A 22040-nucleotide genomic window follows, 5' to 3' on the forward strand; every position below is an offset into this window, starting at 1 on the left:
TGAAGCACATGAAAAGGTACACCAGAGTCCAGTACTGAAAAGGAGGGTATGATCAGACCCAAGCCTAGCAGGGTGCAGGGCCCAAGGCAAATCAGCCTGTGCGGGGCCACCTTAATACTGCGCGGGGCCATGGTGCCCCTGCAAAAGAAGGGGGAGGAGGGCTGTCTCTGTGCTTCTTCCGCAATACGGGGCTGAGCTGCCAGCTCTAGGTGAGCCCTGCAGGAGGGGCCACAGTGCTCTGCCCTGCTCTGCGAGGGCCCTTCCAAAGCACAGGGCCCAAGGTGGTCACCCCGATTCACCATACCGTAGAGACAGCTCTGGGAATGATCAACCATGAGCTTTTACGAGGCAAGTTACATCTGGCTCCAGCCATGGCTGTGAATCTCAGGGAGATCAAATAGCATGCAAGAGAAAACAGACTGTGCTATAAAAAAAATGGGTCACAGAAACAAGACAGACCTAAAAAAATGCATTTTGAATCATGATGGCAACTGAGAAGATTTTACTAGAAATGTCCCCACTCCCAGGGACCAGTCCCTTTATATCAGCCATCCGCTGTGCACATTATTTGTCACTCCTTCACTCTGGGCTCATCATAAATTTTTAGCTATTTTACCCCAACCCCCACCCCACCATCACTAATTAAGAAGTTAGATAACCTAGGGCCAAGAACTGATCTCCCAAGACCCCTCCAGGAGCACTCCTCCTCAGTGAAGAGTCTCCATTTAGTTCGTTTGAGACTTCTCATTAGCCAGTTTGATTCATTTATGTTCCATTTTACTCGATTCAGATGCTAGAATGCTATTGAAATGTTGTGTAGCAGAGGACTTGTGCAAGACAAGACTGAAATTACAAGTTAAACACAAATGTTGTGATATCACACTAGAAAAAGAACTGAAAAGGGCATTCAAGCTAGACACTTTCTGTTTTCTTTAATGATAAACAACACAGGTTTAAGGAAATTCTGCTCTGACCTAAGGGCTTAGAAGGATGTTACTTACATGGTGAAGAGGAGGACTGCAATCAACATCTTCAGGATCTGAAGGAGAGAGGGAGATGCCATGGGACAGCCATGTAATAGTGTCAGTGCAGTGTTATCACTGAGGCTGGTCACATTGGTGTATGAGCAACAATAGGTTGGAAGACCAAATGAAAACAAGTCAACAGGTTACAGGGCATGCTGTATGCTTGCTACAGCTGAACTGGTTCTATGCATTAACTCAAGAGACCCACCTCATTTCTTGCTGCTATGAAAAAGCCAGTTCAAACCTTTACATTTACTTTACCCCAGCATTTCATGCTACAAAATGAAAACATTCAGTTTTGGCAATTTGAAAAGCAAGTCTAAGATTAGGGGTATAGGTTGTAGCTGTGTTGGTCCAATGACATAAGCAGACAAGGTTCTTTGGTTAAATCCAATATCTTTTATTAGACCAACTCAAACAGTTAGAAAAGTTCTTCTTTGCAAGCTTTCGGGCACAATCACCCTTCAGTCAGGCAGAATCTGAAAATGGTCTGTGCTCTTCCTGGATGGAGTAGTAAAGCAGCCAGAGGCCACGTGTATGCAGAAAAGGCAGTCAGTTAAAATGTAAACTGGGTTGGTCAATAGGCGAGAGACAGGTATGGGGTGAAAGAGCACAGACCATCTGCAGGCACTTCCTCTGGCTGACGAAGGGTGATTGTGCCCGAAAGCTTGCAAAGAAGAATTTTTCCAACTATCTGAGTAAGTCCAAGATTAGAAAACAGTATCAGAAGCCTAGGGCTGAGATGCACCTCTTGGTAAAGATTGCTTTGGAGACCAGAAGGCATTTTCTGGAGTGAATTAGACTAGAACAGTGGTTCCAAACCTTTTTTGTATGAGGACCCATTTTTAAACATCAGTGCCCAGTCCTGACCCAGGGCCCCGTACTCCAGACCCGCTGCCCCCAGTCCCTCCTGTGTGGGGGGCAGGGGATGGGTGTGTGGGGCCCCAAGCTGCCCCTCGCAGGCTGGAACTCTGCCAGCCTGCAAGGGAAAAGCCACGGCTTCCCTGTTTTTCTCTCATTTCATTTCCATTATCCAACTGCAAAGAATGGAAGAATGGAGTTGGGCTTGACTTTTCAGAAAAATATGATTTAGGCCTACCCATGTGCCCAGCAGAAGCAGATTTATATGTAATAAAAGAACATTGATGAGAGACAAAAAGCAGTACATTCATTCCCTTCTTACTGCTGGCTAAAAGCAGAGACAACTCATATCAGGTTTAGAGAGCAAGAGGCTGGCTAAGCTAAACAGGTGAATCATTTTTTACCACTAGGTGGCAAAAGCAGTCTGTTGTTTCCAACAAGCCCTCAGACTAAGGATTAATGTACTCCACACAGCAAGGAATTCAGATACAGATGTGCATCTAATGGGATTTACAAGAACACCCAGACTGGGGGCACAGCAGTCCGAGCTGACCTTCAAGCTGGTCCTTTATACTTCCTTCCCCTTACCTTCCACTCCATTTACTAGCACTCTGATGTTAGTACCTGATTAAATAGACTGTTGCTTACAAAAAACTTACGAATCTTTTAATTGATCTTGTCTATAAGGTCCAATCCTGCCTTGCATTCTGCCTAACATTTTCTAGTTCAGTGGTACTTAGCCTTTTTAGTTGCAGGGCACTCCTCCACAACTTTTTTGGTGACACCCCAAAACCACTGCTTGAAAACCACTGAACTATTGCCATGCGCTCCATGTGTTTCCTATGGGAAGTGCTTCAGAAGAGGCACAAAGGGGCCATGAAAAACCTTCCTCAATTGAAAGGGGGAGTTGGACATGACTGACCAAAATTTATCTTTGAACAACCCAGTCTTAAAATCAATAGTGTTCTTTCCTGCCCTGAAGCACTTCAGGACTCCTCTCTAACCAGGCTTCTGATTTGAACTGAGCAGCATTGAAGAATTAGAGGCAATCTTTTATTTTTTTCTGAAAACTGCTACAGTGACTTTGACCAGATTAATAAAAGCCCTTATTGAATCTGGGATACTAGGTCTCTAGCTCTGCCTGTGAATGGTAGATGGTATCTGTTTGGGGAGTCAATACAGTTATTTCTAATTTCCTGTGATTTATCTCCATATGAATCTCTTTCAATTACACTTCATGGCTCCTCTGGATCGATATCTGCTGCTTCAGTTTATCCCACTAGCCCTGAGCCAGGGTGCTGCTGCTACCACCACACCAAGCGAAAGTACCCCATGCATCTGCTACATAGCCAGACTGGGAAGGCAGTAGCACACAAGCTCTCCTGCCTTCATTAAGGCTCTCTAATCAGCCTAAAGCAGCAAGAGAGCTGGTGGGTGCAGCTGTCCTTCTTGAGCCAAACCACAAGGCATCTCCCAGAAAGAGGCCTATGAGACAGGTGGAACTGTCCCACATACAGCCCCTCCCTCCCTCCCCCACAACATATCCTATTGTGCCTCGCTCCCAACCTTGTGGGCCAAAGGGCCCAGCCCAGCCAGCAGCAGCTTCCACACGGGGCAACTGCTGCTGCTGCAGCCAACCCAGGGGCACCTACTTGGCTTCCCTATGCTCTGCTCACTCCAGGCAGCAGGTAGGGAAGTAGCAAGGGTAAGCTGGAGTGTGGGGTTGGGGCTGGCAGCAGTGCAGAGCCTGCGCCCAGAGGGAGGGCAGCAACAGTGCGGAGCCCGGGTGGGCAGTGTATGGGTGTGAGAAATGGTGGGGGAAGGTATAGGGAACCCCGCAACACTTCCTCCATGACATACAGTCTGGCAGGGAGCAGCGGCAGAACTGCATATCGCAGCCAGGAGTGCATCCCTCCACTGGGCCATCTGTATTGCCAATGCTTCTGCGCACTTGCATAGCACAAAAGGGAAGCCCCAGGTGCTGGAGCCGGCAGCCTTTCCTGCCCCAGTGGCCTTCCCTCCTGTGCCGCACAAGTGCGGGGAGCACCAGTGATGGACGACCCAGCAGGGGGCTGCGTTCCTCGCTGAGATGTGCAGCACTGGCTGGAGCCAGGCACCAGCGCCCCAGCCTGCTGTTGCACCATGAGGGGAGTGTGTGGAGGTGGAGGTGGGGGCTCCCCACTCCCCTCCCCCCCTCCCTCACACCCCACACACCCACACCCTGCCCCCACAACTCCTCACCTATGCATAACCCACCACACACCCCCACTTCCTACTCACATACCCCTCCCCACCAGACACACACACACCACCCCGCGTGAACATATGTTATAGTAGGTGTTTGACTTTTAGTGTATGGATTTGTTTTTTTTTTCTGGTTCTGGGGAGCAAGGGGAGGGACTTCCAGTGGCAAAGATCAGGGGTTAGGGATGGGACGTCCAGTCCCAAGATGGCAACCAGGGGATAGGACAACTGTCAAGGGGCAGGGCTACACATGCGGCCCTCAAAAGCTCACCAAACCTCAGTAAGTGGCCCTCCACCCAAAATTGCCTGCCCCTGGTCTAGAAATCACACTCACATTCAATGAGGAAGAAGAAGCAGATGACTCCCATGGCTGTTATGATGATTCCGGGTACAATGAACGATAGGCCCCAGTCTGACGCGACCCACACTCCAGCAATCAAGGACCCCAGGATATTCCCCACAGATGTATGAGAATTCCAGATGCCCATGATCAGACCTCTCCTGATTAAAAGAAGAACAGAACCATTTGTTCAGTAGTTTTAGTGTTATCAATGGCACTGACTGTTTGGGGAGATTTTAATGGCTAAGATAGTTGCCTTTCCAGTTGGTTGCCAACATCGTACCATTCCTTCTATCCCTAGATCATGCCAGCACTCTGGCAGCAGAACTGTATTTGACAGGATTCCTTGCAGACCTTGCTTTTGTTTTTCTGGGCTCACTGGGTGTAGGCAGATATTGTATCCATGACTCGAGTAGAGAAGAATTTGGCAAAGCTGGGCAACAGCTCCCTTTCACCAGAAACTGGACTGAGGCAAGGCTTAAACCAGGAAGGGTTATAAGAGAATTGTTGCTGCATATATTTTTTTGCCTATGAGAAAGTACTCATGGAATTTAGGAACTGCCCTTTACTCACACTCTCTTTCTCAATGTAAGGGCATACAGCAACACAAGAAGGTCTACCCACACTACTTCCAAAAAGCTGATGTAAAGGGCCAGCAGCTCCTAATCAACAACTTTATGTAGGCAGCCCTGCTCTTATACAGGGTTACAGTTAAAATGATAATCACAGAAAAAGCAACCAAAGTCTGTTTATTTAAATTAGAGAAACAACCATACAGGAAGGCTGTACAGGCAGTGGCATCTGTAAAGCAGGCCTGTATGGACAATGATGCAATAAGGGGATGCAGGAAGAAGGCGCCTGACAAATAGAACCATGATGCCCAGGTTGGACTGTAGCGAGATGGCAGAATTTTAGATTCCAAAGGGATCATTCAAAATAACTGGCTCCCAAAATGAACAAGAAGGCCTTAAGGATGGGGCTATGCTTTGTATGAGCAGAAAGATGGTGTTGTGTTCTGCAACAGACAGGACTTAAAGAAGGGACATGCAAGAGGAAGATCTGGACACAGACAACAGCAGCAAATACAGGAAACATACCATATTTACTCAATTCCAAGATGAGGCTTTCCCCTGCAATTGGCATGACAGAAAAGGCACCTTGTCTTCTAATCACATACAAGGAAATCTCACTAAATACATTGTCTATTATTAAACTGTTGCCAAAGCAGACTGTGCTTGGCAATCGAAATCAACTGTGAAGTACTGCCAACAGCCAACACTGAGTATGACTATAAAACACTCTTTGAGGGAAAGAGGGAAAAAAAAAATAAAAAAAAATATATATATATACACACACACACACACACACACACACACACACACACCCCTCTACATTAGCAGGCCTGTCTCATGACCAGTCCAGTTCAATTGACATTTCCTAACACACATACACCATCAAAGTCCTCCTACAACAGCTGCACCCATGTATCCATCTTTTTTATCCATTACAATCGCGCCAAATCACCTCGGTTCCCTCTACCTCCCCCTTCCCTTCCCAGCCCCAAGTCTTCCGTTTCCATCCCCAGTCCATATTGTCTTCATCATCCCCTTCTCCCCTGTTGTCCTTGCTGCTCACCCCCTCTTTGTCACTGTCCTCATCATCTTCCTCCTCCCTGATGTTTTCTCTGGGGGTCCTATTCTTAAACAGTCTTTGCCAGTTTCTTGACTTCCATATGATTTCTTCCACTGACTTTTTGTAGCATAACTGCATCTCACTCAGTCCTCAACTGGCAGATTTGTGTGTCTGTACATAAGCAGGTTCCTGGACTTCCACAGGATGTTTCTGAAGCAGGAGATGAACAGGTTGAAGCAGGCTGTCAGGATCCCTTGCTGTTTGGTTAGCTGTCCAAACAGTGCCATCTTTCTGGTCAGGGTGTTGACCCCTGGTCACCATCATGAGGAGTAAGATTACTCTCCTTCACACCTCCCTAGCATGTGGTTAGTACCAGAGGAGGTGATCAACTGTTTCCGCTTTCCAGAGGCAGGTTTGCCTGGGGCAGTTTGGTGTACCTTCCTGCCCATCTCCATTTCTCAGTGCCTGCATGGTGGGCTACCTGCCAGTTCAAGTCTCTGTGTTCCTTCTGCAGGTCCTGTGGAAGACTTGCTCCCCACACAGTCTTGCTGCTGTCACCAGGGCACACATCCACGGTTGACCTCTTGTCCCTTGCTTTTACCACCTCCTGTATCTTACGGTGGTTTTTCAGGGTTATTTATTGGGCCTTTTTTTTTCGCAGCTTGTATTTGTTCCAGATTTGTTCCAAGATGTTATAGAACCACAGCAGTTCCCAGATCCAAAAGTGCATATTAGGTGGTGCATATATCTCCCAGCTGTGCTGAATAAGTACAATGCACATTTTTTTTTGCAAAAATATATTTTCATAGCTATATCTATATAATCGCACTACCTCTACCAAATTGTCCTGTTGCTACTATGGGTCACTTGACAGTCCAAAGCACATCACTGCCATTACATCGTACACATTCCCACCACAATATCCTCACCAGCACCCACGTTTCTGCATGTCTGCGCAGTGTCCATCACCATTGTGCAAGGATAGGTTAGTGCTACCCATCAGAATAAGTCATATGCTAGTGCCCATTAAGTGCAATACCCATCACTGCAGACTCTTTTCTAGCCATGGCGAGCCACTAAGACAAGTGGTCCCAAGTGCTGCAGCAGGTTCCCTGCAACTATTTCATGAAGCAGGCTGTTCTGGAGTCCTCCCCAACTGCTAGGTTGCAAATCTGGCTTGTGTAGTTGGCCCAGAGGAACAACTGGACAACCGGTATTCCTTAGGTCCCAGTCTTTTTTTGTCTTATACAGCTCAGTCCCCACAACCTTCTCTCATCTGGTGCCCCAGAAGATGATGCAAATGGCCCTTTGGATTCTACAGACAATTTTCTCTAAGGGAGGGTGTGGCAGGACACTGTTGGTGCCTGCCACTTTAAGAACAGAGCAAAGCAGCCAGCAGGTGCTTGATTGCGGCAGCCATTTTAGATCTCTGGCCGCCTAATTAAACAGAGCAGTTACGGGTTGGCAGAACAGGCAGTAACACTGCCTGGCTGCAAGGCTGAATGCAACACCTGGGAGGTAAGGGCAGGAGCTGTAGGGGATGGTTTGGAGGCTCCTGGTCCTGGGCATGACCTAAAACTTCACCCTGCTAGGAGTGGGTGGCCTGGTGGGGTTCCCAGGAAATGCCAGGCCAGTTACCACCCTGATCAAAGGTGGGTAGGAGCGCCTTAACCCCAGCCCTCACCTTCGGGTGGGTCATTTAACATTGGAGGTAGTTGGGGCCTGGCACGGCTGCTGCCACCTGAGCCCTGTGGGGTGCAAGACCCTGAGGAGCAAGAGTCAGGGCCAGGCACGGCTGCAGCCACCTGAACCCATGTGGAGTGCAAGACCCAAGGAGATGAGGAGCCCCAGTGCGGGCTGAGATGCAGAGCCCTAGTGAGGAGGCAGCCCCAGTGAGGGGTGGAGATATGGAGCCCCAGTGAGGGGGTGGAGGTAGAACCCCAGTGAAAGGGGGGAAAACCTAGAGGGCTGGGAGTCCAGTATGTATGTGGGTAAAGGTATAGAGTTGCCCTGGAAGGGGCCAGGGTACGTTTACACCCAGTCGGGTAATTGGCTGGCCACTACCTCGGTGAGTGTCACAGGAGAGGCCCAAAAGATGGTATGTCTGCCACCCAAGGTATGAGATAGCTAAAGCCTATGGCCTAAGGGGCCTGCCGCAAGAGGAAGCAAGGCAGTACAAGTTGTCGAGGCATGAAAGAGACCCTGTGAGAGGGGGTGGAGTGTGAGAGGCCCTAGTGAGAGGAGGGCAGTATGAATGTGTGTGTCTGAGGCCTGACAACAAGGGCTAAGCTTGGTCTGGCTGTAAGCCAGGAGCATTGTCATCTGGATACCATCTGCAAGACTTGGGCTGCCACATACAGGAGGAACGAAGCCACAGATAGTGCCCCCTGCCATCGGGGCAAGAATGGGTAGCCTCCTGCCTAATTAACAACATAATTATGTAACAACAAGGTGTGGCAGGAGAGAGAGAGAGGTGGGTGGTGTGCCCAGAGGCAGGTGGGGAAACCAGCACTGTGGCTGGCCAGGGAGAACCCCACTTTGCCACAGAGGGGAAGACCAGTACAGTATACAAAAGCACCAGTAGCAACACCACCGTCATGAGCATCATGTGCCCCGCCCATCAACCCGTTGCACAAGTTCCACAGTGCCAGTTTCTGTGTGGCTGAGGCCACAGTCTTTTCCCACATTTTCTGTCCTTTCAGCAAATTCATCCAAGACACTGCTCTCTCTGTCACCTCCTCTCTCAGCCTGACGCATATGACTAGTGAGGCCCTGGCCTCCACTAGGTGAAGCTGGATCAGGTTGCTCTGTGCCTCAACTGCAAACGTGCGCTAGGCTGAGAGAGAAGGCAACAGGAGAGAGCAATGTCATGGATCACCATGGCTTGAATTATGTTGATTATGGTAAGGCCCAGTCCACTAAACTGTAGGTGTTAAATCATGAGCCTTTCATCTTTCAACTAAGACCATGTACCAGTTGGCCTCTTGTCAACTAAGATCAAGCACAGTTCTTTTTCTGAGCTACATTGGTCTGTTCCTTGGCCCAAGATCACCTTGAACGGCACTGTGTAGCAGACCTGTCCAATGTACTGCAGACAGGATCCCCTATAAGAGTCTATTATAGCTTCCCAATGGAAGGATCTCCGCTACATACCTTTTTTATGGAAATGGGAGATTTCTCCCTAGCTTGCTCCTTTGGCCTTTGTGCTAAGGGCAAGCACGATTTGGGGGCATCTGAACTCCAAGACTTTCAGGCATGAGGCCTGCACTTAAGATGTCTGCCATGGATTTGGGAGCATCTGAAGCCCTAGACCGAAGAGTCTGGGCAGAAGGACACTTGCTGGTGGTAGTGCCACACAGACTTAAAATGATTCAGTTCTTCTCAGGCAATAGAATTCAGAACTCATTTGGCTAACTTGACTTAAGAGGTGGTTTTTCCAGAGTGAGACTTATCCCTTGCACTCCAGGCATGCTGACCTTTGTGAGTTTCCCCAAAAACAGGAAACTTGACTGCACAATTTTGTGGCAATGGGGGAACTGCTTTTTTGCCTTCCCCCTGGCTTGCTCCCTGGCCTTTTGGCTAAGAGCAAGCAAGACTAGGGGATATCCAAATCCCAGGGTCTGTGGGCCCTGGGCTTGCACATAGGATGTCTGCCACAGATTTGGGGGGTATCTGCAGCCCCAGATTGATGAGTCTAGAAAGGAAGATACTCGCCCAGTGGTAGAACCACATGGACTTGAATGACTGAGCTCTGCTCAACTGAAATTTGACTATAGGCCCTTGCCCAACAGAATTCAGAATTGATCTGGCCCTTGAAACAAAACAAAATAAAAAATTAAATGCAGGCATTTTGGCCAAGATCAAATGTAGATCAAGTATAGAATGAGGCCTGTCTCTCATATTCCTGGCAGGATGACCCCTGCAAGTTTTCCCAAATGGAGGAAACTCGACTGCACAATTTTGTAACAATGGGGCACTGACTGTACTCACGCGTTCCCCCTGGCTTGTTCCTCAGCCTTTTGGCTAGGAGCAAGACAGACTAAGGGGCATTTGAACTGGAAGGCTTCTGGGCCTGGGGTTTCCATGCTGGATGCATGCCATAGATTTGGCAGGTATCTGAAGCCCCAGACTGATGGGCCTGGAAGGGAGGCTACTTACCCAGTGGTAGAGCCACACAGATTTAACAACTGAGTTCTGCTCAGTTGAAAGTTGGAACTTGACTACTGAGCTTTGCCCAGTTGATTCTGAAACTGAGTTGGCCCTTGAAACAAAATATATATAAACAAAAGTTATACTAGATTTAAGTGCTACTCAAAAATGTATTTATGAAGCACCTGTGTTAAAACTTGCAGCCATTTAAAAAAAATGGTAATCCACATTCTGGATCAACTAAGTCTATGGGTACTGTATGCAAATTGCTACAGCCATGTTTAATTTCAAGGTTATTGTTTCAAATTTGCTCCTCACTTCCATGTGCTCAGAGAATACAGTCTGACAGTAAAGGAGAGGGAAGAGGTTGCCGGGGGAAAAAGTTGTGGGGAAGCAGAGAGCAAAGAGCTATACAATTCCCCCAGATTTATTTTCCCTGCTGTAGCAGTGGGGAGGGGAAAAATTCAAGGTAAACCTCCAATAATTAGATTCTATATCTGGAAAATGATAACAGATTTATATTTTTTCCAGATACAGAATCTAATTATAAGGGGGGTAACTTATAATCAGGGTCATCTTCTATCTGAGTAAATATAGTAGTTGAGGAGATACAGATTTGCAGCCAAGTATGAGAGGAGGAAAGTTTAGGGTAAAGAATCACACAAGGTCAGTGAAGACTGTGGATAGCAAAGAACTAGTACTTGGCCCAGGGAACTGAAGTGTGCCAAATTCACCTAACAGGTGACAAGCATACAACTTACATAATTTGAGAGATGCAACCTGTTGGAATGCTATTGTTGAGTAGCAGGATGTGACAGCAGTGGCTCATCAAGCTCATGCTAGAAAACCAAGGTCTATGCCACAAAGCCCTAACTCACAGGAGGTCTTCAGGCAACAGAAACAGAGTGCAGCATGCAGGCTTTACTACTGGGGAACTGCTCAGAGCAGCTTCCTATGTAATGGTACTTCTGTACTCAGAGAAACTAAAATCCTGGGCCTTCCTAATCCCCTGTCTCATGGAAATTTAGTTTAAGGATGCTCTATACATTTTGGGCCAGGCCCCAGTGACATCCCTGTAAATCATAAATCAAGGCAAACCTGGGTGTTACAGCACAAAGGATAGTTTCCTGCTACAGCAAATGTATAAATCAAGCACCTCCAAAAAGAAGATTAAGCAACAAGCACTTGAGAAAAACCACAACAGAGATCATGTGATAAGAAATAGACTCACTTCCCCTTTCCACACCAGTTCCCGACGCACGTTACCACAGATGGCCAACCGGTTGTCTGCACCAAGCCATTGCAGATCTAGCAGAAAGAAGGGAGACAGCATGAGTACATGAAAGCATCTGCATAAACAAGTTGTGAAAAATAAAAACAAACAAACAAGCACTGTCACTGTGCTGTATGGCATTTATCCCAGGTCTCAGGCAAGTTCAGGCATTCTCTAGTAACAAGCTACTAGTGTACTTCATTCACTACCTGAATCAAAATCTGAGGCAACAGTATTTTACCCTTCTTATTCCAAAGTCTTTAGTCGTCAGCATCTAGAATGCCCCCTTTCCCTCTCTTCTTCTATCCCAATGACATGCTTTCAGACACAGAACCTCTTCAAGGCCTCACTATACTACCATTCTCTCTCGACTACAAGGTAGCAGTAATGCAGAAACTAGGCCAGCACAAAAGCAGAGAGTTGCAATTTTTGCAGTTTGGTCACACTTGCCCAATGCAAGCAACCCCAGTACATATGCAGTCTAGGCAGCCATAGCAGGGCTTAAGTCTAGGGGAGGGAGGAGAAGGGGCCAGTTTACTGTGCTAGTTTGCAAGTGCCCTTGCATATCATAGGCAAAGTCCATTTTCTGTGGCCCACAATGAGCTCACTTGGTTGCTTGCCAGACTATAATATGTGTAGCTGTCCTGAAGAAGTGGTACACAATAAAGGCCACACTGCTCGTAGCTCACTATGCAGGACCACTTTAGCTATTTCCATCACCCAGTTCAATAGCTGTTTGTGTTTTTTCAAGCCCACTCAAACTGCTCAGAGAAGGTTTAAAAAATGCCAAAGACAGATACTTGGACCTCAAAGGAATATGAAGCTACCAGAGGAACCCTTCTTCCATAAGGAGTGACGAGGAAGCTGCAATCATTATGGAAGACAACATTCAGGTACTTCAACTCCCTCCACAGACTCTCTCCATTCAAGTACTTCAACTCTTCCTCTGCAAGCAGAGGAAAGTTTTCTTCTCCAAGGAAGAGGCTACAGTAGTAACTCTCAGTACCAGTCACCAAGTTTCAGCACCTAACCAAAATGGCCCAATTTTCAGATTAGCACACAATGAGAACTCATTGGCTAAGTCCACATGAGCGTAGATGGTTGGTTCCCCAGGGACAGCCAGAAGCAGCACACCTTGTGCCCCATACCCTCTGGTGTGAGGCAAGTTACCCCAGGTGGGGTAGAGGAGGCTGGCCCCAGTAGCCTTACCTGGGGTACTGGGGGCCTCCTGGAGCTGCAGCAGCAGCGATCCTGCCATTTGGAGCCTAACTAGCCGCTAGAGTGTGGCTCCAACCAGTCAGGCTCCAGCTCCGAGTGGTGTGCGCTGCCCCCACATGAGCCACTCTACCTTTTTTTTGTGCAGATTTTTCTGCCCCCTAGATATCCAGGGCTCAAAAGAACACCCCCCCCCCCCGCCCCCCGGATGCTGCTCCCTTGTAGTGCAAAGAACAGGTGAATGTGTGGTGTGTGGTATGTGGTGCCGCAGATGTGTTTGCAGCGCCACATACTGCACGACCACTCTCGTCTGGACAGGACCATTGAGTGACCAGCACTTTTGAAAAAAAGTTAGACCATTTATCAGAGGATTTAAAATACAGGCTTAAAAAATTAAATTTTAGGTGACAATTTTCAAAAGTACAAACTGAAAATCAATAATATTGCCCTATTTCATGGGGTTTATACATTGGGGTGGAAGAGAGGATTGTCACTTGCCCAAAATTATACAGTGAGATAGTGACAGGCTAGAATCAGAATGTGGAATCCTTAGCTCAACCTCAGCACTCTTTTGTACAGGATTGACTGCTCCAGTAACTGAGAATACCAAGAGCCCCTCACTTTTCACTATGTAGCTAGTATTTTCACCTGCTGAAGAACAAAGTTTTGCTGCATCCCACAGGAGGATAAAGGATCCTGGCTCCACAATGCTGTATAGCAATGCTATTTGTCTGTCTGAAAGTCTTACTACTACCTTACTTTTTCCATTTAATTGCATTATTTCAATTCCACACCCACTCCCAACAGCAGCACCACATGCCTGGGATATAAACATGGCTTTGAATCCTACACCCAAGTTGAGAATCCAGATCCAGTACTGACTCTCAGACACCTCCTCTCACCGCTTGTTTCTCCATTCATAAAACAGGGTTAATAAGACTGACTCATGTCACAGGGAAGTTGTGAGGCTCAAAGCCTTATTTGGTGGGAGGTATCTCAAGTTTACAAGCCTGAGCACCTCAGTCTTTAAGAAGAATGGAAGAGATCAGTTTTTAGATACTCCTGGGCAACCCAACAAGTCTACCCCAGCCTAAATGTCTATTTAAAAGTGGATGCATGTCAAATAAGACTTTTAACCTAGGCTCCTGTCCCCTGGATTCCAGGGCTGCAATTAAGGGTTGCACTGACTGTTTTCCAACAAAGATAAACTGTTAACCAAAAAAAAAAAAAAAAATTCCCAGGCAGTAACAGCCAGGGTTACACCCAGAACCTCACGCTGTGAAACAAGCTTGTTGTGAAATTTTTTCCTAGAGCCACTTAAGGACATGTAAAGAACAGAATACCCACAAGGGCAGCTGCTTTGTGGAAACCTGCACTACTTCCCCAAACCCCTGAAGTTAGTTTCTACACTGTGAGCCAGGATACATTTGGAAGTCGTGTTTCATTACAGCCCACATAAAAGGTGGCACTACAGCAGGTTTGGCAGCATTTTTCCTGTTAGAGCAACTAAAATAGAAACCTGCAATTATAATGCAGGTTCAGGAAATGCTGTTGACTGCAGTAGGTTCAGCTTCATCACCATATGTGCCAGTTGTGTCTGACCTCTTATACTGTGTCTTTTTTGAGCAGATCTTGAAGGGATTAGCCCTTTTCATAGTTGGACAGGAATGAGAGCACTCTTCACAGAGATCCTGGATAGGCCTCAGATTCGTGTTACCCAAACTTTTGGCACACAAGGCACACTTTGTTTTCCCAGATTAACATTAGTGGCATACTTCACTCATTGGTGTGCAGGCCATATCTGGTGCATTTGCCCCATCCTGCCATACGGGGCCAGCTCTGTTGGAGTCCCATTCAGCCCATTTTCCACAGCACACTTCCACCAAACTCATGACACACTGGTGTCCTGTGGCACACACTTTGGGAACCACACCCTAGATGAAGAAGACACTACTCTTCTGAACACATGCATTTAGCTTTCACCCTCCTCTCAAGGTGTCACTAGTCTTGATAATCCCCTTAGTTATCGAGATTAGTTTAACAATGGGACTTTTCCCTCCATATTTTATCAGCTTCTAAATAGACTCTTATGGAGGAACTCATAATGGAGGAGATGAATTTCTCTCCATATTCCAGAGAATAAGCCAGCTCTCGCACACATTTTCTCTCTCTCCCTCCTCATGTCTTTGGAACAATCTTTATAATGAGTTTAAACATGCTATGACAGGACACTGGAAAGTTCACTGCTTTAGAACATGCACCTGGCATAACTAGACATCTGTCAACCTGCCAGCTCTTCCTGCCACACAGTATTAAACAAGGGTGTGGGATACAAGACACATTTGTGGCTTGCCTTTGCCTTCATGGAAGTCTGGAGTGACCAAAGGAGATGAACACATAACAGAGAGCTTCCCCGGTTACTGAAAAACAAATCTTAACTCTAAAGAATACAAAGTAGCAGGAACCCAGACCTTAAAAAAAAGAAAAAAAAGGGGGGGGGGAGTCATAAATTTAGGTACTCAAGGTGAAACCAGCGCACTTAAATTACAGCTGTGTTAATTTGTTCATTTAAGATTAGAAGTTTAGACTCTAACACAGGCCAGAATATTTCATTTTGTAATTCTCTACTGTTTGCAGAGAAACTAAAGCTGATATTTTAGTCAAAGGCATACAAAGACACTAAGAAGAGCTAAAAAAACCATCAGCTCAGTCATCAACATCCATCAAAAAGGCAAACAAAGTGTTAGGGATCATTAAAAAGGGAATTATAAACAAAACTGAAAGTATCATTATGCCCCTTTATAAATCACCTTGAATACTGTTCCCAGTTCTGCTCCCCACACCTCAAAAAGGATATAAAAGAATGAGAGAAAGTACAGAGAAAACAGCAAGGATGATTAGTTGTATGGACGCGCTTCCATATAAGGAGAGACTAAAGAGGCTAGGCCTATTCAGTTTACAAAAGAGATGTTTGAGAGGGGACATGATAAGGGCCTAGAAAATATTAAATTGTGAAAAGAAAGTAAATAGGGATTTATTATTTACTATCTCTTGCAATACAAGAATGAAGGGTCACCAAACTAAATGAGTAGGTAGTTTAACTTAAGTTTAAAACTAACAAAAGAAAGTTATTTTTCACACAGTGTGTAATTCAAGTATCCAACTCACTGCTACCAGATGTTCTGGAAGCTGACAATTTAGCCAGGTACAAAAAGAGATTGGACAAATTCTTGGAGGAAAGGGACATCAGTAGCTATTGAAAATGGGAGTTAGGGATATAGCCTCCAAATCAGAACTTCCTAAACGTTAAATGCTAGAGGCTGGAAATGGAAGAGGAACAGTGGAAAAAACCCTGGTCATACCCTGTTCATTCTCCCTTTCAGCATTAACTCTGTGTATGACAGAAGTCAGGATGGACCCAAAAAATAGCAGTTCTTATGCAAGATGGACTTTAATTCATTTTGTACAACTAAAATACAGCTCTCTAGCTGCACAACTGTTATTCTTGACACTTATGTGAAGCTTGCAGTTCTATTACCCTATACTCTGGATGTCTACGTGTATGTAAATATTACGAGCATGGGCAGTCAGCTATGCACTGGTTAGGCACATACACAGCTACATATGCACACCTATTCTGGACACACAAATGCGTTTAAGTCAGGAAATGTAGCCAGCCAGAGATCCATGGCTAACGAGAGTTAGGCTCCAGAGTATGCGGGGGGAGGATGAGGAAGAGAAGGGCCTATCCCTATTTTAGTGCCAGTAGCTGTGGTTAGAGCCATTAGCCAAGAAGCAGAAGACCCAGGCGCTAGGCCCCTTGCTTAGGGGATGTTTCAACCTGCACCTCTGACTTTCCAGAATAGTGCCCTAACCATCACAATACAGGTTAGACATTATCCCAGTTCCCTCTCCAGTGTTCCTTTTGAAGCTGGACTCCTGGGTGCCTAAGAAAAAGGAACAGGGGTGGGGAGGGAGACAGTGATGTGAAAGGCCAGGTGGAATTGAACAAACCAGAGGGCATATGGCTCAATGAGATGGCTGCTGGCCTGCAAATGCACATGCTCTGGATTCTAGTCTAGACTTTTACATCAAATGGGGCAATACATTCCCTATTGCACTACTCTCCTTCCTTTTAATCCAATGAGAATTACCAATAAATGAAATGAGGCAAAATCTCAGATCCAAAAAAATGCTGGAGATCAGGTAATGCTTTACCTGTGGTGTGGTGGTTAGAACACCTGGGAAGTTAAAGATGTGGGGTGTGTCTACACATTCATTAATGCACCGAATTAATGCACTTGTATAACCAAGTATTAAATCAACGTGCACAACTTTTTAGTGATGCTAACTGCACAGTAGCACATTAGCATGGCTTTTGCCCTGCACACTAATGCACAGTCAAATGAAACTAGAGTTAGAATGTTCAGAATTAGGCTGCACAGTTAACATCTTGTGTAGATGCGCCCATGCTGGTTCAAATCCACTGTAGGTCAGAGAGGCCTAGAACCTAGGTCTACCATCCTTTGGGCATGTACCCCAACCACTTGGCTATTGAGCCTAAAACCTTAAAGGGCGCTTGACTCTCCCACCCTTCTTTCAGGATTTAGGCTCAACTACATGCTTGGACAGCATACAGCCTACTTACTACGCATGCTTAATCTATGTCTGAATGCTTATATGTCCACAATGCAGGACAAGCACAAAAAATACAGATAGGCAATTAGGAGTTTTCCATTTAGGTGTACAAAGAGAAACAGAATTCCATTGCAAGTGACAGGTTCCATCATAGCCCAGCAGCTGTCAGTTCCACAGAAGTAGCTTGTGATCAGCAGACTATCTGTCAGTTAGTGTTGGCTGACGCAGAGGCTCACAGTTAATTTATTAACATCCCCAAAACCAAGGCTTGCTTGATGGTCAGGCCCTCCCTGGAACATATTAGGAATATAGTGAATAACCTAGGAGGACTGCGAGTTGCTCAAAGGATTTTAGTTGACAACAGTTCATCTGCATACCTTCTATTGAGCCAATCCTGGTGTATATTCCTGACTGACTTGAAAGTTAACAAAACATTCAAGGAAAGCAGAGAATAGATTGAAATTGCAATGTACTAATATGCAAGAGAGGAATAAATATGTAACAGTATGTGCATGTGTTAGCAGGTGTTTGGATGAATCAAAGAATAATGTATGTATAAAAGATGTGTTTTTAGGCGAGCTTCAGTATCTGTGTCTCCAGGCCTTTATCTCCTGTTAGTTGGATTAGCCTGGCTTCCCATCCCTCCCTCCTTCCCCCCAACCCCTCTCTCTCAGCTGCCCAGGGGGCCAGCTTTCAAAGGGGCACTGGAGAGTGAATAGGGGCTAATGTCTACCTTAAGGTGTGATGGTTAGGGCACTGTGCTGGGAAGTCACAGACGCAAGTTCAAACATTCCCTGAGCAAGGGGGCCTAGAATCTGGTTTTTGACTGACAACCCAACTAAACTAACAGTGCATAAAAGCTAGGCCTGTGCGAAGTGGCAAGTATTTGCTTTGGTTTTGGCCGATTCAGGGGACAGTGATTCAATTCAGTGATTCAAATCACTGTCCCGAATCGATTCGACTGAATCAGCCAGGACCATCCTCTGCCTGCTCTTCCAGTTATGCAATGGCTGCCCTGCCCATCCCAGCTCCCAGCACTTTGAAAAAAAAGCCCCGACTCACCAGGTGCTGCTGGGCGGGGAGCCGATCCCTGCTGCCCTCCACTGCCCCACACTGTGTAGGGGGGCTCTGTACAAGCCCCCCAACCCCCCACCCACCCCCGCTGCCCCAGTCCCCCGATGACTGCCCCACCTGCCCCAGCTCAGGTCCTTTAAGAAAAACAAAAAAAACAAAAAAACCCGAGAAAAATTCCCAGACTCACTGTTCCTGCCTGGCAAGGGGCGACCCCTGTTGTCCCACACCATGTGGGGGGCTCTTCCAGGAGACCTCGAAACCCCAAGGCAGCTGCAGGAGCTAGTGAGTCCCAGGGTTTTTCCTCAGGTTTTTTTTTTTCCATAAAGGGCCGGATCTGGGGCAGGCGGGGCAGCCATGGTGTGGGGGCTGGGGGAGCAGGCAGGGGATGGGTCCTGGCAGGCATCCCCCTATGGTCCCTTCTCCTCCTCCAGGCCCTCTTCCCCTGCCCCCTACTTACCAGCTGTGAGTCAGGCTGCAGCCACCAGGGACTGTCCGAAACATAGAAGCTCTCTGAATCTTTTCTGAAGATTCAGAGAGTTTCAAATTGATTCAGACCTTTTAACTGGTCCCCTGATTTGACTTGGATTTGGAGATCTGGCCACTGAATCAGGCTGAATCAAATCAGCACCCGAAGCTTTTATTAGGGCTGTGCGAAGCTATCTGATTTCTTCTCAGTCACAAACATACAGCAGTTGTGCTGGAAGAGATACCCCTAGAAGCTGCAACATTCAGCTGCCTGCTCTGCACAGAAGACTTCTGCAAACCATGGCTTAGATTGAATGTAATGTTGTAGTAAATTAAGGGCTTATAGATGAAGAAAAGAGGTCTCTTTACCTGGATGAGGATGAAATACCAGAGCAAATGGATATTCCAGAAGTAGCCAAGGCCAAATAAGGACGTGAATATTCCGCTCAGCACCATTCCGCCTGATAGGTAATACCGCAGTGGGAGGCGCTCACCAAAAATGCCGCTGCACAGAGAGGAGGGAGACCATAAATACATCTGTACACCAAAGTAATCAGCTGGTTAGACACTGAGATGAGCAACACATTGGACACTAGTATTTGTGCAGCTCCCAGAAACTGGAAGCTCAGATATATTCAAGGGAGGTTTCTGCTCTCTCTGCCTAGATGGCCATCTCAGTGGAATCTATGAGTTCCTGGCTGCACTATTCACAGTAAAGCTGAGAGGATGGAACCACCTCTACATAGTCTGGAAAAAATAAAAAGCTCCTTTAATTCTAGGCAAAAAATAAAACCAAGAACCAAACTTGAAATGTCAGCATTCCCTCCCAGACCCTGAACCAATGACTTTTGATAGGTTCATCTGGCTAAACATTTCTGAGAGTGTCCCAGTACCAAGACACCCTTTTAATCTGCTCTACCTAGAATGCCCCTCTCCTCTTAATACCTCTAAGAGATACTGTACATTATAAGAAGTACTGTATATTGTAAGAGGTACTGTACATTGGCCAATGCTGAAGCCACATCTTGCATGCCCCAAGCTAGCTTACCATTTACATTTAGGTTCAGTGCTGACTGAAAGTATGGCACACTGACACTCCAGGCAAATCAAACATCCATGGCACAGACCCTGCCCCAGCCAAATCAAATCAATACAACAAGCTGTCCCTCAGATACACAGGACACACTTCAAATACAAAACCAAGCAACCAAATTTATGAACAGCAAAGTAATAAACAGTAGATGAGAATTTCACTACATGTAGAATAATGTACAACTAGGTTGGTAACACCTCTTATTGATAATTATTACTAGCTAGTGACTACTAATGAGTAACTATTTCTTATCCCCACAACATTAGTTTTTAGGGGTGGGGAAAAAGGCAAGTCCATGAAGAAAGGGAAAAAAACCTTAACAAAACACCTCACAAAGAATGTCTGCATTCTAGAATCAGGAAGATGTGGCTGAAATCCCAAGCTGGAATGACTCTTACTATACTGGCATCAACTGCCTAAACCCAAAGGAGACAAGTATTTGCACAGAGATTATGAATGGCTACAGAGTTTCAAATCTGGCTGAAAAGAACAGGCAAGAATCACAAGAAGGAGTCCAGTTTTGCAGGTCAGGGTACTAACTCTAAAGTCAGAAGCCAGCTGTGTGTAGGGAGGGGAGGGAGAGGGGCAGAAAGGCTATCTAGATTAGGAAACATTCTCCTTTGCACCTGCTTTCCTTACTTCTTGATCTCTTCATCCTGCCCAGATGAAGGGAAACTGGCCACATTAAAAAAAAAAGTTGATGGGAGCTCACTCCTAAGGGAGCTCCTTAACCATTATTTGCATTCTGCAGTATAATTTGCCCAACAGATCACAGCATTTGTCAAGCAAATGTGCAATAGCTTTTAGTTACCAAGGAAATGCCAACCCAGCCAGGGTAAAAGGGGATGGCTAACCAATTAATTAAAGCTACTCCAAAGAGGTTCTGGTTATTCTTCATATCCTGTCCCATTCCTTCTGAAGCTGCTAGGGAAATTTAGGGGTCCAGAATCAGAAAAACCCAGACTACCTTCGGACAGGATACCAAAACTCACTACATCAGGCAGAGATGCTGCCCTGATGCAAGAACTTATTCCACTTACCAGCAGCTTTGCTATTGAAAAAGTTCTCATGGTATAGCTGTGGAATAAAGAGAACTCTAATGGGGAGCAGTGAGGCTTCTCAGGAAAAAGTGTGAGATTGGAGTTAAAATTCCCAGGAGATAGTAACCATTCTTCTCCCTAAATGCTATCAGCCTGTGAAATCCATACCTGATAAACATCCCTATTGCATATGCAACTAGGAAAGCATTATCCAAGGCTCCAAAGAGTTCCTTATAGTTGTCCTTATCTGGAAAAAAATTAACAATATTACAAGTCAGCATGAGATACAGTAGTAAGGTGCGTGTTCAGGATCCCATTCCCACAAATGCAATGTGCCTATTCTTACCATTTTATCCACCTGTGGGGGTGCTTTGAGATGCAAAAGCTAGGCTTGTTCCTAGCACTAATTTCTTCCCCAGTGTTTACCTTTCATCACAGAAAGTCCTCACAACCCCTATGAGAAACTGCTTTTTACTCCTCCTATGCATCTTCAGGCTGCTGCTGAGAGTCCTTAGGAACTCATTCTCCATGGCCTTTTTTAATATGATAGCATTAGGTGTGTCTAAACTCTAAAGCACTGCTCAAACATGAATACATTATTCCTGTGTGACCTACGGGTGTTGAAGGCCCAGAAACTTGACACAGCTTCAAAAGCCTTTTATCCCAGGATCCTACAAGGGGACAAACCTATTGTACCATTCTAAGTACCTGTCAAGTATCCAAATTAACACCTTGTACTGGGACAATAGTGCTACTTTGTTAATTGCCATTTAAACTGAATGAAAATACAATCCCTTTTTCCAGGTTTTGATTCAAGTCAAAGCTCAAACAGGGCAATGGAGACAACCTGGGGAATTAAATTCTGTATCAGTTTTTAGTCTCAAAACAGTCCTGAGTTTTTGTAATAACATTTTCCATCCTTCACCCTTTGACACAATTTTCCCCAAAGAAGATACGCCAATATATTGCTTTTCAGACTCTATTGTCCCTT

The 22040-nt window shown here is 46.0% G+C and overlaps 1 protein-coding gene across 2 annotated transcripts in view; it reads right to left on the reverse strand.

Moving 5' to 3' along the window:
• SLC37A2 (solute carrier family 37 member 2) overlaps positions 1-22040 on the reverse strand; it is an 86686-nt gene that overhangs the window by 36355 nt on the left and 28291 nt on the right. For both annotated transcript variants that reach the window (XM_006257990.4, XM_006257989.4), the window contains exons 4-8: positions 21218-21296; positions 19286-19421; positions 11483-11559; positions 4465-4631; positions 1002-1039 (exon numbers count right to left, since the gene is read on the reverse strand). In XM_006257990.4, the coding sequence (XP_006258052.1) occupies positions 1002-1039; positions 4465-4631; positions 11483-11559; positions 19286-19421; positions 21218-21296 (497 nt within the window). The remainder of the gene's footprint in view (positions 1-1001; positions 1040-4464; positions 4632-11482; positions 11560-19285; positions 19422-21217; positions 21297-22040) is intronic.

The sequence above is a fragment of the Alligator mississippiensis genome, chromosome 16, assembly GCF_030867095.1.
Source record: "Alligator mississippiensis isolate rAllMis1 chromosome 16, rAllMis1, whole genome shotgun sequence".
In the NCBI taxonomy this organism is placed as follows: Eukaryota; Metazoa; Chordata; order Crocodylia; family Alligatoridae; genus Alligator; species Alligator mississippiensis.